The sequence below is a fragment of the Triplophysa rosa genome, linkage group LG15 (assembly GCF_024868665.1).
Source record: "Triplophysa rosa linkage group LG15, Trosa_1v2, whole genome shotgun sequence".
Taxonomy (NCBI): domain Eukaryota; kingdom Metazoa; phylum Chordata; class Actinopteri; order Cypriniformes; family Nemacheilidae; genus Triplophysa; species Triplophysa rosa.
Genome location: NC_079904.1, coordinates 674,657 through 689,909, shown reverse-complemented (window position 1 = coordinate 689,909; position 15,253 = coordinate 674,657). Strand labels below are relative to the sequence as shown.

The window sequence follows — 15,253 nt, the reverse complement described above, 5'->3', positions numbered from 1 at the left end:
TACACTGCGTTCCAAATTATTATGCAAATTGGATTTAAGTGTCGTAAACATTTAATTTTATATTGTTCAATTAAACTTATGGATGGTATTGTGTCTCAGTGCTCTTTGGATCACTGAAATCAATCTCAGACACCTGTGATAAGTAGTTTGCCAGGTGAGCCCAATTAAAGGAAAACTACTTAAGAAGGACGTTCCACATTATTAAGCAGGCCACAGGTTTCAAGCAATATGGGAAAGAAAAAGGATCTGTCTGCTGCCGAAAAGCGTCAAATAGTGCAATGTCTTGGACAAGGTATGAAAACATTAGATATTTCACGAAAACTTAAGCGAGATCATCGTACTGTGAAGAGATTTGTGGCTGATTCAGAGCACAGAAGGGTTCGTGCAGATAAAGGCAGAATGAGGAAGGTTTCTTCCAGACAAATTCATCGGATTAAGAGAGCAGCTGCAAAAATGCCATTGCAAAGCAGCAAACAGGTATTTGAAGCTGCTGGTGCCTCGGGAGTCCCGAAAACCTCAAGGTGTAGGATCCTCCAGATGCTTGCAGTTGTGCATAAACCTACTATTCGGCCACCCCTAACCAATGCTCACAAGCAGAAACGGTTGCAGTGGGCCCACACATACATGAAGACTAATTTTCAAACAGTCTTGTTTACTGATGAGTGCCGTGCAACCCTGGATGGTCCAGATGGATGGAGTAGTGGATGGTTGGTGGATGGCCACCATGTCCCAACAAGGCTGCGACGTCAGCAAGGAGGTGGCGGAGTCATGTTTTGGGCTGGAATCATGGGGAGACAGCTGGTGGGCCCCTTTAGGGTCCCTGAAGGTGTGAAAATGAACTCTGCAAGGTATGTAGAGTTTCTGACTGAGCACTTTCTTCCATGGTACAAAAAGAAGAACCATGCCTTCCGTAGCAAAATCATCTTCATGCATGACAATGCACCATCTCATGCTGCAAAGAATACCTCTGTGTCATTGGCTGCTATGGGCATAAAAGGAGAGAAACTCATGGTGTGGCCACCATCCTCCCCTGACCTCAACCCTATTGAGAACCTTTGGAGCATCCTCAAGCGAAAGATCTATGATGGTGGGAGGCAGTTAGCATCAAAACAGCAGCTCTGGGAGGCTATTCTGACATCCTGCAAAGAAATTCAATCAGAAACTATCCAAAAACTCACAAGTTCAATGGATGCAAGAATTGTGAAGGTGATATCAAAGAAGGGGTCCTATGTTAACATGTAACTTGCCCTGTTAGGATGTTTTTGATTGAAATAGCTTTTGATTTCAGTAAATATGACCTCCTAATGCTGCAAATTCAACAAATGACCATTTTCAGTTTTTTACAACCTATGAAATGTTTTCAGACTCTGTTGTGCATAATAATTTGGAACAGTGCATTTTGAGTTTTTCATTTTTTAAATAAATACTGTTGTCAGTGGGAGGTTTGTTCAATAAAATTCCAAATGTACCCTAACTGTTGATTACTTGAAAATTATACTGACTGTCATTTGCATCGACAAATTAGGAAAACCAGAGAAAGATATCATTTGCATAATAATTTGGAACGCAGTGTACACACACGCACACACACATATACGTGCACACACACCCACATACACATGCACATGCACACACACATATACAAGCACATGCACAGACATACACACACATGCACGCACACGGACACACATGCACACATATACGTGCACACACACATATACAAGCACATGCACAGATATATACGCACACACACATATACGTGCACACACACATATACAAGCACATGCACAGATATACACACACATGCACACACACATATACGTGCACACACACACACACCCACATACACATGCCCACTCATGTACGTGCACACACATATACAAGCACATACACAGACATACACGCACACGCATACACACATATACGTGCACACACATACACACACACATGCGCACATACAGTTTGTACAGTATACATGGTCATTATGTAAATGTGTGTGTGTGTGTGTGTGTATGCACACGTGTATTTGTGTGTGTGTAGTTCTGTTCTGCAGGCGGTTCCATCTGTTCTGGTGGAGATGGAGGAGGAGAAAGAGAACAGAGACTCTATGCACCAATCACCACCCTTCACACACACCTTCAGCGCACACACGTGTGAGGACGAGGACGAGGACGAGGACGATGATGACGACTCTTTGTTTACAAGTATGTTTATTACAGCAGTGCACTTACACTCGGTTATTAACATCACGGCTGTAATTTCCTGAATGTCATTTCACTGCGTTATAAAGGAGATGAAGGTGAGAATCATGCATTGCACGGCTTTATTGATTTCAGTTTGTCTGTACATCAGGTCAAATGTCAGCAGGATTTAAAACGCTTGAAAGAGACCTGTTCACAACAACAACATCATGTTAATTCTAAACTAAACACACCGCAGTTTCAGTCAAAACATATGATATACAGTATGTAGACAAACTGATGTTGCTTTACTTCTCACAAGAAACCAAATGAAAAACAAAAGCTATTTATGATACTATATTATGTATCCAAAAACCATTGATATCTCATTTTGAGAATGTCTCAAACTCTAGTAGAAAAGCCCTATAAAAGAAAGTCAATAAAGTTGTTGCTTTAAATGTAAAATGCAGAATGTGTTCTGTTAGGGTTGGAATATTGATAACTAGTTGTGTATTAAAACTACAGTATATACAGTAAGTGAATGTGTGTGTGTGTGTGTGTGTGTGTGTGTGTGTAGGTACACTGGCTTTAAGGATCTTGCGTAAAGATTCGTTGGCGATCAAACTGAGTAATCGTCCATCAAAGAGAGAACTGGAGGATAAAAATATTCTGCCCATGTTGACGGATCAGGAGAGACTCGAATCCAGACAACAGATCGGCACCAAACTCACCCGGTCCGAACAAAAGCACACCAATAACAAACAACTCTCCATACAAAAGAAATGTTTAATACCTCAATTATTTCTCCTAGACGTCAGTGAGATTATATGGAAAACAAACGGAAACTTTTACTGAAGTCTCACGTGCGTCTCAGATATTTCTCCTGAGAAAAAGAGTCCGAAACGTGTCTGTCATTGGAGTTTGAGAAGAGATCTCAAGATCAACTCAAACATTTCTCATCGCATTGACTCCAATCCAGATGATGTCACCTCTTCAATCTACATTCATTTACACCTCCAGACTCTTCATGTGTCGCAACAATGACACTCTCCTTTCACTCTCTTTCTGTTCCTCCTGAGCAATTTCAGGAGAAACATCTGAGCCTAAGTTGAGACACAAGTGAGAACTCCGTCGTTTCAGGGAGAATAATTGAGATCTTTGGTACTAATATTAATGATGAAAACGTTTGGTGTCTGTTGGCAGTCGACTCAGTCAGAGACCTTCAGCAGAAGAACTGGAACAGAGGAACATTCTCAAGCGTAAGTTCTCACGAGCATCCCCTTCAGTCACACGGAATACAGTTCTGCTCCATTAGAAGTGGCGTGATTCATTGAGTCGATTCATTTGGGTACTAAAGTACAGATGATGTGGAGACGAGGGCATGCGTGTGTATTTGATGTGTTGTCGATACAGCACAGCGGTGTTGAATGTTCTGTGTTTGATGTCTGTCGTTCAGCTCGAAACGAACAAGAAGAACTGGAGGAGAAACGAGAGCTAAAGAAAAGACTCTCGAGGAAGGTGAGCGGGGCTTTCTGAACACCGTTCCTATAGCAACACCACACATGAGAACCACATTTTACTGTATGAACGAATGCACGATTATGACTTTTACAGTATGTGCTTTCATTGCATCACACACTGAATTTTCACTTCTTCAAGCCACACGTGACGTGGTCACAAGTACTAAAAACATTCTGTCACAAGAATAAAGGCGCTCGCAATCCTCTTTTATTGCAAAAATAAAGCGTTCGGTGCACAAACAAAAATGAACTGTACTACCAAATACCAATGAAAACAATCTTGTGTGTGTTTTTGTGTGCGTGTAGTTGAGTCAGAGGCCGACCGTAGAGGAGCTCCGAGAGGCCAAAATTCTCATCCGCTTCAGCGATTATGTGGAAGTGGCGGAAGCTCAGGATTACGACCGGCGGGCCGATAAACCCTGGACGCGTCTCACTGCCGCCGATAAGGTTCACCCGCTTTAACAACTATTAACCCTTGCCGACGGGTTCCTACTCAAATAAACACGAAGACTGATCGTTGATTATTTGTGTGTGATGTTTGTGTCGCTCGCAGGCCGCCATACGTAAAGAACTCAATGAGTTCAAGAGCTCAGAGATGGAGGTGCACGAGTCCAGTCGACATCTAACCAGGTGATCAAACACACACAGCTGTTTATATTCCTGACATCAGAGGACGTTCACTATGACGTCATCATACCCCTTTCGCGCAGTATGGAAACAGGACGAAGCGCACGAGCTCCTGTAGTATCCAAAGACCACTGCGTAGACTTTAATATGTAGATGCATGACGTTATCTCTGTATTCAAACACTAGTTTTCAAGATACGCTGTTAGTCTTTCGTTATAAACACGACAACGACGTACTTGTGTACTACACGGTATACAGTTCACTGAGTAGTGTTTGTACGTAGTATGCAATGATTTAAAGTCCCCGTGAACGCCATCGTTTTTACTTCCGTATTCTGACACTTTTCTGAGTGAAAAGGAATTTCAAAGGAGAAAATTAGTGGGCGTGGCTTGCGTTTTTCACAGCGAATTGATTGGATGTATAAAAACAGCCATTGCATTTTGAGATGAAACTAGCAGCAGACTGACAGTTGAAGGGGAGGAGTTAACAGAAGCTCCGCCCAAGCCATCTAATTTACGTCATTTGATTTCAGGGTGGAAGTGCATTTTTAGATTTTAACTGAAGATTATGAGGGTACATAAATTTTAAAAAGAGATTGACCCACGTTGATAAGCTATTTACTAAAAACGCTGCAATATTTCATGAAAAATAAGAATTGTCATTTTTAATTTCACTGGGACTTTAAAGTCGGCATGAAACGGAAGTAGGAAATTGTCTTTTTTTCCGTATCGTGACGTATACCCGAGGGAAACGACTTCTGAACTGAGAAAAAAATGTAGGGCGGGACTTGACTTCATCCACCGACAACTGATTGGATCGTTGAAAGGTGAACGATTGGAACGCCAGTTTGCAATCTGTCAGTCATTGCAGAGCCCCGCCCTCGCGCCGTTCCTCCTGACCAGAAGTGAAGAGAGGTCTTTCCAGAGGGGGAGGGGCTTAACGTTTTTGATTAAAGATTACAAGTGCAAATTAATAAAAAAAAAAAAGATGTGCACGGATAAATCATTTAAAATAAATACTGCAACACTGTGTAAAACAATTAGAACGATCATTTTTAATTTCATGCCGACTTCGTTGTTATATTCATCACATGATCTGCGTTCTTGACAGATTTGGCACTAATGTCAATCAGGTGGTAAAAAAAGGCATAAATGTTGTAAAATGTGATTTAAAGTGTTTAAAGAAAAGGTCTCGTGCTGTGATGGTGAGAGTGATGAATGGGTTTAAAGGGTTGTTTTGTGAAAGTTGATTTTATTTCATTAAATCTTCTTGTAGTGGATATTGTACTAGCATCGTTGCAAACATTATTAGCACCTCATAATAATAATTCATTACATTTATATAGCGCTTTTCTGGGTACTCAAAATCTCCTCAACCACCACCAATAATTAATGTCATTTTATTCCCACGATTTATTATTATTTGCTTTCAATGATCAACTCCTTGTTGAGAAAGTGATGGCAACTCATTTGGTTCGCAATAGATTTGGGTAACTTACAATAGAAATGAAGAAAAACTATTTGTGATATTCGAGACTTTTTATACGCTTCGATTTGTTGAAAGCGTTTTATGGACTCTGAACAGTTGATCATTCTTCATCTTCATGTTTAGGTTTCATCGACCGTAGCTGAGGATGTGAGCTCATGAACGCTCACGTGGAGCTGTTTGACGAGCTGAGACTCTGAACATGAATCAGGCGTCACAACAGATCGAAGCGGCGCTCGGATTGAATTCGGAGCATCCGACCCCGAGTCCCCCATCACCCGGGAACGTCAACTGGTGTCGTTGAGATTCAAGAGGCGGTGGAGAGGAAGGACAGAGCCGTTTGTGTATATTCTGACAAAACCCCATGTGTGTCAGTCGTATGTGCTCTTATTTTATTTTTCAGGTCTGTCGGGTCTTCCAGCAGCAGATATTGTGATCGATTTTCTATTTATAATCCAGCAGACATTAGTTTGTCCAAAACACAGAAACTAAAGAAATAAAAGACTTTTATAACGCTTACGCAGCATTAATAAATGACGTTTCGGTCCATATTTTATGCTCTGTTACTTTTTAAAGTCACCCAATTAAATCCAGACCATCGTTGAGTGACAGCAGAGCAATAACGTGTTTTCAGATCTCTCTTTTGTCTCCGTGTGTTCTCAGAGCAAGTCCAGGAGCCCTGCGCTCTGACTGTAGTGTGCCAAGTAGGGTGTAGGGCGTACGGGTTCCAGGTGCACGTTTGCCAAGTCAAAATAATCTGTTATGTTTTTGTATTTTATTTTATTGTCAGTGATCTCCACATTTTTTATGTTTATATTTAACAGACTTTGATACTGGAGGTACAAGCAGCGCATAACAGTAATAATTCCTCCCAACGTGAAATTGTCAGCATTCTCTCGCACTCACCCATCAGCTCTTCTCCGACAGAACCTTTCAAATCAAATGTGTCTTTGTGTTCCACATGTGACACGCACGTCTGAAATAACAGCAGACGTGCACGTGTTTTGACTGATCGATGTGTTTGTTTTGTTTGACGTTGCTGCTATCAGCTCACATTATGGGGGAAGAGAGCAGAGCGTGCATGTTACGTAATGTACTGTCACTCCTGAATGATGTATGCACATCCTGATGTAAAGGAACTTATAAATAAACCAACCACACACACACACACACACATACACCGCTGTGAGTCTCTGTGAGCTGTTCTTCAGGGCGTTCCGAGAGATCTGGAGACTTGAAGTTTCTGGATGACAGTCATGGGTATTGTTAAACAGAATGCATGGGTGTCCCGCAGTGTTTGTGCCAGAGGTCGATGGCTTTGGTCACGATAGCGTCTGTATTTTCCTGTGGCATCTGTGAAGAGAAGTGAGAAGTTGTTTAGGAGTTCAGCAACGTTTCATGCTCATCTTGGAACTTCAGCAAAAGTAAAAATACAGAAAGAACTATTTAAACTGACATGTTAAAGGCCTAAAACCTATCCAGGAAGTGCACGTTTCATTCAATTTTTTAAACCGTAAGATTCGTTGAAGTATTTTGTGGTGGTAATGAAGATTTTGATATAAATGTTGTCGACATCTGCTACAGAAAGCTACACGTAATGTGTTGGGTTGTGTGCACGCGTGTACTCACATTAGACAGGAAGTTGAAGACTCCGTCAGGGTGATTCATTCCCATCAGCATGATCTTATAACTGAGCAGAATCTCCACGGCAACAAACACCAAAATCTTACAGGAGCCACTGATCACTTTATCCCACACCCTGTCAACCAATCACACGACAGCAGAACATATTCATCGCAAACTAATTTTGAGTTGGAACAGGATCATAGTGCCATGTATGTTTTCAGTATTCATAGAACATGATTCATACTGTGAAATATGTAGTAAACAGGGTCTAAAATAACAAAACATCCTTATCAAGCACATTTCTCTTAACTGTCATTTTAAAGTCGGCATGAAATGGAAGTAGCGATTGTCTTTTGTTCTGTATCGTGACGTATATCCGAGTTTATTTCGTTCATCGAGAACTGATTGGACCCTAAACCAGTTTGCAATCAGTCAGTCATCGAAGAGCGGTCGTTTCGACCGGGGGAGGAGCTTAACGTTTTTGATTAAAGATACAAAGATACAAGTGCAAATTAATTTATGTAAGTGATAATGTCCAGGCAGCCGGTTGTTATGGCAGAAATAATCCCCGATTGTGTGATCAGGACGTGAAGCGGAGGGTCTTGTGTCTCACAGAAGGGGCTTATTTCTGCCATAACAACCGGCTGCTTGTACATTATCCCGCTTATTACACGCCTACTTCACACATGAGAAAAAACCTGGACATGAAATGTGAATTTGAAATATTTTAATCAGCTCATTTTTACCGAATGCAGACCTTCTGCAAGTTAAAGCCGTTTACTTTTGGTTTTAAGGTAAGCAACGACGTTCAAATGTCGCGAACAGGCAATTTGGTTGAATCGTTTGTAAATATAATGTCATATATGTTATTAAAAGACATACTTACATTTAATTTGTCACAAAACCTGTCAAAATGATTTGCTGCATCTGGGTTACCGTGTGTTATTAGTTTTGAGAGGTTGTTATCTGGGAATAACCAACCTGCAAATGTCGCGACTGGCCAATCAGAATCAAGCGTTCCAACCAGCCGCGTAATAAAAAAAATGATGTGCACGAATAAATCATTTATAATAAATACTGCAACACTGTGTAAAACAATTAGAATGATCATTTTTAATTTAATGCCGACAGTATTAAATAAGACTTGAGAATTGCACTCAGGGACATTTTTATGAACTTACGATTTAGTCTTATTTTTTTCGTCTGAAGAACATTTTATGAATATGGCCTCAGAACATGAAATGAAAGACAAATAAAAGGAATGAAAGACTGTATGTAGGCAGTTTGACCTCTGTAGACTGGACTCTGGTAAACAGCCTGCGAAACAGCGTCTGAACCACAGACAGTACGGCAGTGAAGCCAGACTGCCAGACGCCTTCAGATGAGCCAACAGACCGCTGTCCTCCTGAGACAAGAAGTGCTCCAAACTCTTAGGCTGAGAAAGAGAGAGATATCAATCTGAAATTCCTCATCACCAAACTCTTTGAATTCTTATCTTTTTTTTCTCAAGATTAGCCTCTCATTAATATAAATACAAAACATTCGTAGCTTTTCTCTTAAAGTCGGCATGAAATTAAAAATGATCATTCTAATGGTTTTACACAGTGTTGAAGTATTTATTATAAATTATTTATCCGTACACATCATTATATTTTTAAAATTCATTTACTTTAATTAATTTAATCAAAAGCATTAAGCTCCTCCCCCTCTCGAGACGACCTCACTGGCGCGAGGGCGGGGCTTCAAAGACTGACGGATTGCAAACTGGCGTTCCAATCGTTCACCTTTCAACGATCCAATCAGTTGTCGGTGGATGAAGTCAAGTCCCGCCCTACATTTTTTTCTCATTTCAGAAGTCGTTTCACTCGGGTATATGTCACGATACGGAACAAAAAGACAATCGCTACTTCCGTTTCATGCCGACTTTAAATTGGAATTTGGGAAAACTATGGCAGTTCTTCTTGAGAATAGTTTGTGAATCCAGCTCCAGGAGGCTGTTATTCAAGCACACTTACCAGGTGAGGTATAGAGTCTCCAAACTTGTGATTAAACTGATTGACAAAACATTTGATCAGCCAATAGCAGTCCACAGGGTCATCAATGATCTCCTCCATCGCCCGGGCAACAGCCAGGAAATGTTCATCGCCTCCGACCTAGACAAGAACAATTCAGTGCTCTTATCGCACATCGACGCGTGAGAATGAGACGAATACTCACAGGTGATCTCAGCTCAGATCTTCGGGGAAGCTGTTGGATCTCCAGCTGATACATCCGGAGGTAAAGTTCTGTAGGGGGCGTGGCCGCGTTCACGAACCTCATGGCCGTCAAAGCCGCGCTGACGTCTTCAAACTGCTCGGCGCGATATCGAGAAACCAGAGCGTGAGAATCAGTGTGAGGAGGTATTATACCTTTCAGACACACAAACACAAACCCGTTTATGTAATGTGATGCGTTTCTGAGAGACCAAATCTCATCCATGAGAGAAAATGTATCATAGCTTTTCTTCATAACTTGATGAACAACATGTGTTTCAGAAACTTTTGTAGCGATATTTATTTTTTGTGATAATCCAAAAGCCTATGGAAAATCCTACTGCTTTTTTGTGAAGGGAGCCAGTGTGAACTAGAAGAATACATCATCACTGCAACACTCTATTATCACTCTTATATATACAGTATATAAATGTTAACTGTAAACAATTCAAATTCTCACCCAATAAGACTTTCCACACATGTATCCTGTACATAGAGGGCAGTGGAAACCTCTGACTGAATGTGCTTAACTTCTCCACGTCTGAAAGAGACATTAAAAACTGACGCACATAATAATAACCACAACACAACTGATTCGTGATAAAAGTGTCTATCAAATGCATAAACGTAAATGGGCAATTCCAGCGTTATGGATGTGACATAAAACGCTCCGGGAATGTATTTGTTACCAATATACTGAACCATTTGTTTCTAGTTTAAACATCAGAAAAATACCAGTCTATGCACAAGTATTCTATTTTAAAAAAAGCAAATAAACATGCGTATGGATGTGACAAAAAAAGGACACCTTTTCTGGAGACGACAAATTTTTATAGGATTTCTGTGAATTAAAATGCACAAAGCTGAAGCAATTTAATCCTAACAAATGGAGAAGGGGTCACTTTTTATAAAGAATTACTTTATTTTCGTGTGCCCATTTATGAGGAATATGGACCGACAATCCTGAAAATGGCATTTAGCTGACGATGAAAAATCATGCACTTGAAATAAAACAAATGCTTTCAAAACTTGAAGAGACACCTCACATGGGTTGATATCATAGTAAAAAACCTCTGGTAAAAACTGTATTCTTTCATGGTACGGTTGACATTTTCACGGAATTGCCCAATTGTAATAGTTCATTAAATGCAATTGTGCTGATTGTTATTGATCACATGATTGTTATTGATCACGTGTGATTGTTACCCAGTGGATTGTCCTTCAGCAGAATCTCCAGAGATCTTTTCTCCTCCACACCTCTGAATCCCACTTTCTCATAATACGCGGAGCGGAAGTTTCTCTGGGGATCTTCAGCCATGATCATCACTGACCTAAAGCTGTGACCACACAACAACAACAACAGATCTGAGATCAGCCTGAAACATATTCAAATCTACCCAACTAATAATAGAGTCAATTGAAATATCTTCTAAATACTTAGAAGAGATGCCTACTTCTGCTAATACCTGTAACGTTTGGCCTCAATGGAAACGTTTATTTAAAGGATAATGTAAAAACACATTCATCCGTTTGAAAATGGATGATTCATTACCTCCGGTCTCATCGGCTCTCTGCTGCGGCTGTTCCTCCTCGCGAGTGTGTAATTGTTTAGTTTGAATAATTCAACATGTGAACGCGATTAAAATGAAACACATTCTCGATTATTATTATCATCTGATCTACAGAAAGCTGTACATGTTATTTGACCTGTAACATGGGTTTGGCAGCTCTGTGTCCTCGGAAGTAATTCAAGTCCTCGTGTTGATGTACTTTCGCTCGTGACCAGCAGGTAGGGATGTGCACGTCGATGCTGCAGTATCGATACATCGATACTCAAAAGCTGCTATTTAGGTATCGATATTTTCTGAAAAGTATCGATTATCTTGTTAATTACATTAATAGTTTCAGCATAACTAAATGTTGTTAGCTCCGCGCATGCCGATCAGTGACGCTATGTTATGAAAGTAGCTCTCGCGGCAGTTTGACGTCACACACGGATCGGTCTCCGGCTGCGCAGCGCGAGCGACGTGGTCACGTGATATTCAGGCACGTACACATACACAACACGCATGCATTGCACACTCCCGCATCAAACAGAGATGTTGACATGTTGCTTTTCTTAAACTCCAATCTACAATTTAAAATTTAGGAATTCTTAATCAGCAATTGAAGTGAAACACAAGTGAAAGTATGCACAGTTTATGTTGTTTGTAATTTTGTTAATTGTATTAAGATTTTTGTTAGTTAATCAATATATAATTTTTTTAAAATACTGTATGTAATAGTACAAAAAGAATTATAAAGCCTAAGAAAAATGGCCTGTTTAAAAATAAGAAGACAGTGAAAATATGAACATTTTTTGTTCATTTTATTAAGATTTATGTTATTTAATCAGTATTTTTGTAAGAAGGTTGTTTAAACATTTTATTTATTTGTTTAAATTGCTTTTTTAATAAATTTGTCATTAGTAGCCAGTACAAGTATGTAATTTGTTTTTTTAATTGTAATTAGATTTTTATTTTTAAAAAGTATCAGTATCGGTATCGGTAACATTTCAAGAAAAAGTATCGGTATCGTATCGAATAAAAAAATGTTGCATCGCCCATCCCTACCAGCAGGTGTCGCTGGATCCCGGTCACAGCGCATTGAGCGCTCCGCCATAATGGACGGGCAAATGAACTGCGACTTTTCTAACACAATACATTTCTAAACCAATCTTACATAGAGAATTCAGTTATTTTCACTGTCAGAAAATAATTAATTGTCATAAGGAATTGTGAAAAATCATGCTTGTCAAGCATTGAAGTAGGAGGAACTCCCCCGTACACGAACAGATTTTTTTCACATAACAATACATTTTTATAATACTTGTCTCCCATATTTGTCGATAATCTGTATACAGAACGGATGAATGGGAATCCCCAATCGTAATGAATACAACCAGGGCTGGCTCTAGGCATGGGCAGGGGTGGGCTGAGCCCACTTAAACGTCCGTCTTGCCCTCCCAATAAGAATAAAAAATAACAACAAAAATTACAGTATTTTCTATTGGCTGTGTGTAATCAGATTCATTCATAAAACGGGAGTTTTTTGGGAAATATTATACATGAGTCAGTGATCGTTCAGAATGTTCCCCGCTTACTTTTATAGGCTTCTATTTATGTACCGCTTTATCAATGCGTAAAACATCAATTAAATCAAACACACACAATTACAATATAAAAGGAAATAATCAATACTAATATTTTTGTTTTAATCTTGCAGACTTCTGTAATGAATGCCTGTTTTTATATTTATAACATCCTCATAAATCATTTAAATCCTGCATGTTTTGCACATTGCAGTGTTTGTTGAATTCCAACCAAAGCAAACCTCAAGAGTGACAGCAACATGAAAGACTGAGAGCATGATATAAAATCATTTAAAAAATCAGGGTTATTTCATAAAACATGTTTTTGTACTTTTTGTAGTACATGTACAAACATTCGTTTTGTGTTATTTAAAACTAAACATGAACTTATATATTTTTTGCGATGTTTCAGTTTTAAAAACCCAGATCATCCTTTCTGTTGTTTTGACCTGTTTTCTCCAGTTCATTTTCTGCAACAAAAAAATATATATGAAACTTAAATGTTGTCAGAAGTTCACAGAAAAACAAAAATGTTGTCAGAAGTTCACAGAATTTTTTTATCATTTTACCAAAACACATTCTTATCAGAATTTTTTTTAAATACTTTTGAAATGGTCTCTTATTTTGTTCTGCGGGCAATACTGTATGGTGTGGTTAAAGTGTATGGCCACCCAGGATATCTGCTAGCCCACCCTTCTGCACCTGTCAGGAACCGGGCCTGAATACAATGTTAATATCGGGTCACAGGTAAAGTAGGGTTATGGTGACGCTATCAAACTAGCTGCCGCCCAGTGGTTAAGGAGATGGACTGCTAATCCATTGTGCTCTGCACACGTGGGTTCGAATCCCATCCTCGTCGAGCCATTTTAATCCCTAGATATTCCCTCTCTGTGAATGACGTCAGCGCGTAGCATCCGATAAACAAGGATCCATCGCTACACAACACAGCTGACATTTATTGATCAGCATATGCGTATCATTCATCAAATAATTATCAGAATCTTAATTTTCTATAGCTTCTCATTTTCTTTTTTACTCTTTCTATTCTTCATGATGTATATCATTTTATCTCAAACTGTGGTAAAATTGCACAAAGCAATTTCACTTGATTACACGGTGTAGGATTATGTGTGTAAAATAAAACTTATATTAGCTTCGGAATTCAGTGCATTTTATTTCCTAGACTAGACTTCTTGTATTAGAACATCACACAGCAATAACTGTACATCTGATAATTCACAACGGTTTACTAACCCACGCCACACAAGAACATTTAACATCCACAGAAACAATGGGGCGGTTTCCCGGTCAGGGTTTAAGACTAGTCCCAGACTAACTCAAATGTTAGAAGCGTTCGTTTTGTCTCGAGATGCACACCAGTAATGTTTTTATAAGGGATGTTCTTTTAAAACGACTTCAATATCCCAATTGAACGAAGCCTAGTCCTGGTTTAAAGTAATCCCTATAAACTAACAAAAGGTTCTCTATAGGAAAAAGTTTCAGACTACAACAAAGAAATGGGAATTTAAACTGTGGGTCGGGAGTTAGAGTACACCCGTGTAGGAGGGTAAAAAAATGAAACCCTTGGACTATGCTTTTTAAGTTTCCGCATCAGTTTGCGGTCTCCAAACATCTTTTCGTCATTTGTGTTCTTATCACAACCCCTGACCAATGAAACGCACAAATGCACATTTGAACAGGAAAACAAACAATATTTATTGAATTTTCCAACAAAACTTCATGACGTCAGGCTCGCCACCTGGGAGGAGGTTGACTCCACATCACAGAAGTACAGCCGTCCGCACACCTTTAGTCAAGCTGGAGTGAGAGAGAATCAGTTAAACACTTGTTTTCACGGAATAGACCGCAGAATCACAGCTGAAACACTTGCCTTCACAAAGCCGATGTCTTTAGCGTACTGTCTGAAGCACTGACGGCACATGTTGAGTCCATATTTGCGGATCAGACCATGTCTGTTAGCACACACTCGGCTGCATGGAACAACACAACAGGTTAGAGATGCACACTATAAAACCATCTTCAATTACCTTTATTTTTAAGCAAAAATGCATAAAATGTAAATGAAAGTAATTACTAAAACAGAGATCTAAATACTACTAATTATTGAGGTCATCTTAAAAAAAACACAGGAATATATCATTTTTCTCTATAGATTTTCATGAGGGCTTCTTAAGTTTTGAACATGTTGCACATCCATATGTGTGCTCATTTATTTATGCAAGTTAGCATCAATTGGGGGAAAAAAAAAATTCTAAAAGGACTTAAGTGTTTAAAGAACAATCTTCATAAAATTTCCACAATTACAATAAATACATGTATTCTGTAACGTTTGCAGAAACACGATATACTAGAACGGAACTTTACTTTATGTACTTTTGTCATGAACTATGACGTGGGATTTGCAATCCTACT

The 15,253-nt window shown here is 39.3% G+C and overlaps 2 protein-coding genes across 2 annotated transcripts in view; one reads left to right on the top strand and one right to left on the bottom strand.

Moving 5' to 3' along the window:
- The window catches only part of phactr1 (phosphatase and actin regulator 1), a 12,693-nt gene extending 6,362 nt beyond the window's left edge, over positions 1-6,331 (top strand). The window contains exons 6-12 of the mRNA XM_057353174.1: positions 2,041-2,204; positions 2,758-2,914; positions 3,384-3,439; positions 3,637-3,698; positions 4,007-4,147; positions 4,254-4,330; positions 5,939-6,331. Of these exons, the coding sequence (XP_057209157.1) occupies positions 2,041-2,204; positions 2,758-2,914; positions 3,384-3,439; positions 3,637-3,698; positions 4,007-4,147; positions 4,254-4,330; positions 5,939-5,954 (673 nt within the window). The 3' untranslated portion in view covers positions 5,955-6,331. The remainder of the gene's footprint in view (positions 1-2,040; positions 2,205-2,757; positions 2,915-3,383; positions 3,440-3,636; positions 3,699-4,006; positions 4,148-4,253; positions 4,331-5,938) is intronic.
- A 236-nt stretch (positions 6,332-6,567) lies between these two features.
- On the bottom strand, positions 6,568-11,662 carry tbc1d7 (TBC1 domain family, member 7). The gene is made up of 8 exons (XM_057353175.1): positions 11,243-11,662; positions 10,897-11,027; positions 10,151-10,231; positions 9,656-9,846; positions 9,454-9,591; positions 8,728-8,873; positions 7,442-7,571; positions 6,568-7,165 (listed from the first exon to the last, which is right to left on the bottom strand). Exons 2-8 carry the CDS (start codon positions 11,012-11,014, stop codon positions 7,079-7,081), a joined length of 891 nt encoding a protein of 296 aa, XP_057209158.1. The 5' UTR covers positions 11,015-11,027; positions 11,243-11,662; the 3' UTR covers positions 6,568-7,078.
- Between the last annotated feature and the right edge of the window lie 3,591 nt (positions 11,663-15,253).

Coding starts and splice junctions, on each gene's coding strand:
- tbc1d7 (XM_057353175.1), bottom strand. CDS start 11,014: ATGATCATGGCTGAAGATCCCCAGAGAAACTTCCGCTCCGCGTATTAT. Junction 9,847..10,150: donor TGTGTGGAAAGTCTTATTGG/GTGAGAATTTGA, acceptor TGTGTCTGAAAG/GTATAATACCTCCTCACACT. Junction 7,166..7,441: donor TCTTCAACTTCCTGTCTAAT/GTGAGTACACGC, acceptor TTCTCTTCACAG/ATGCCACAGGAAAATACAGA.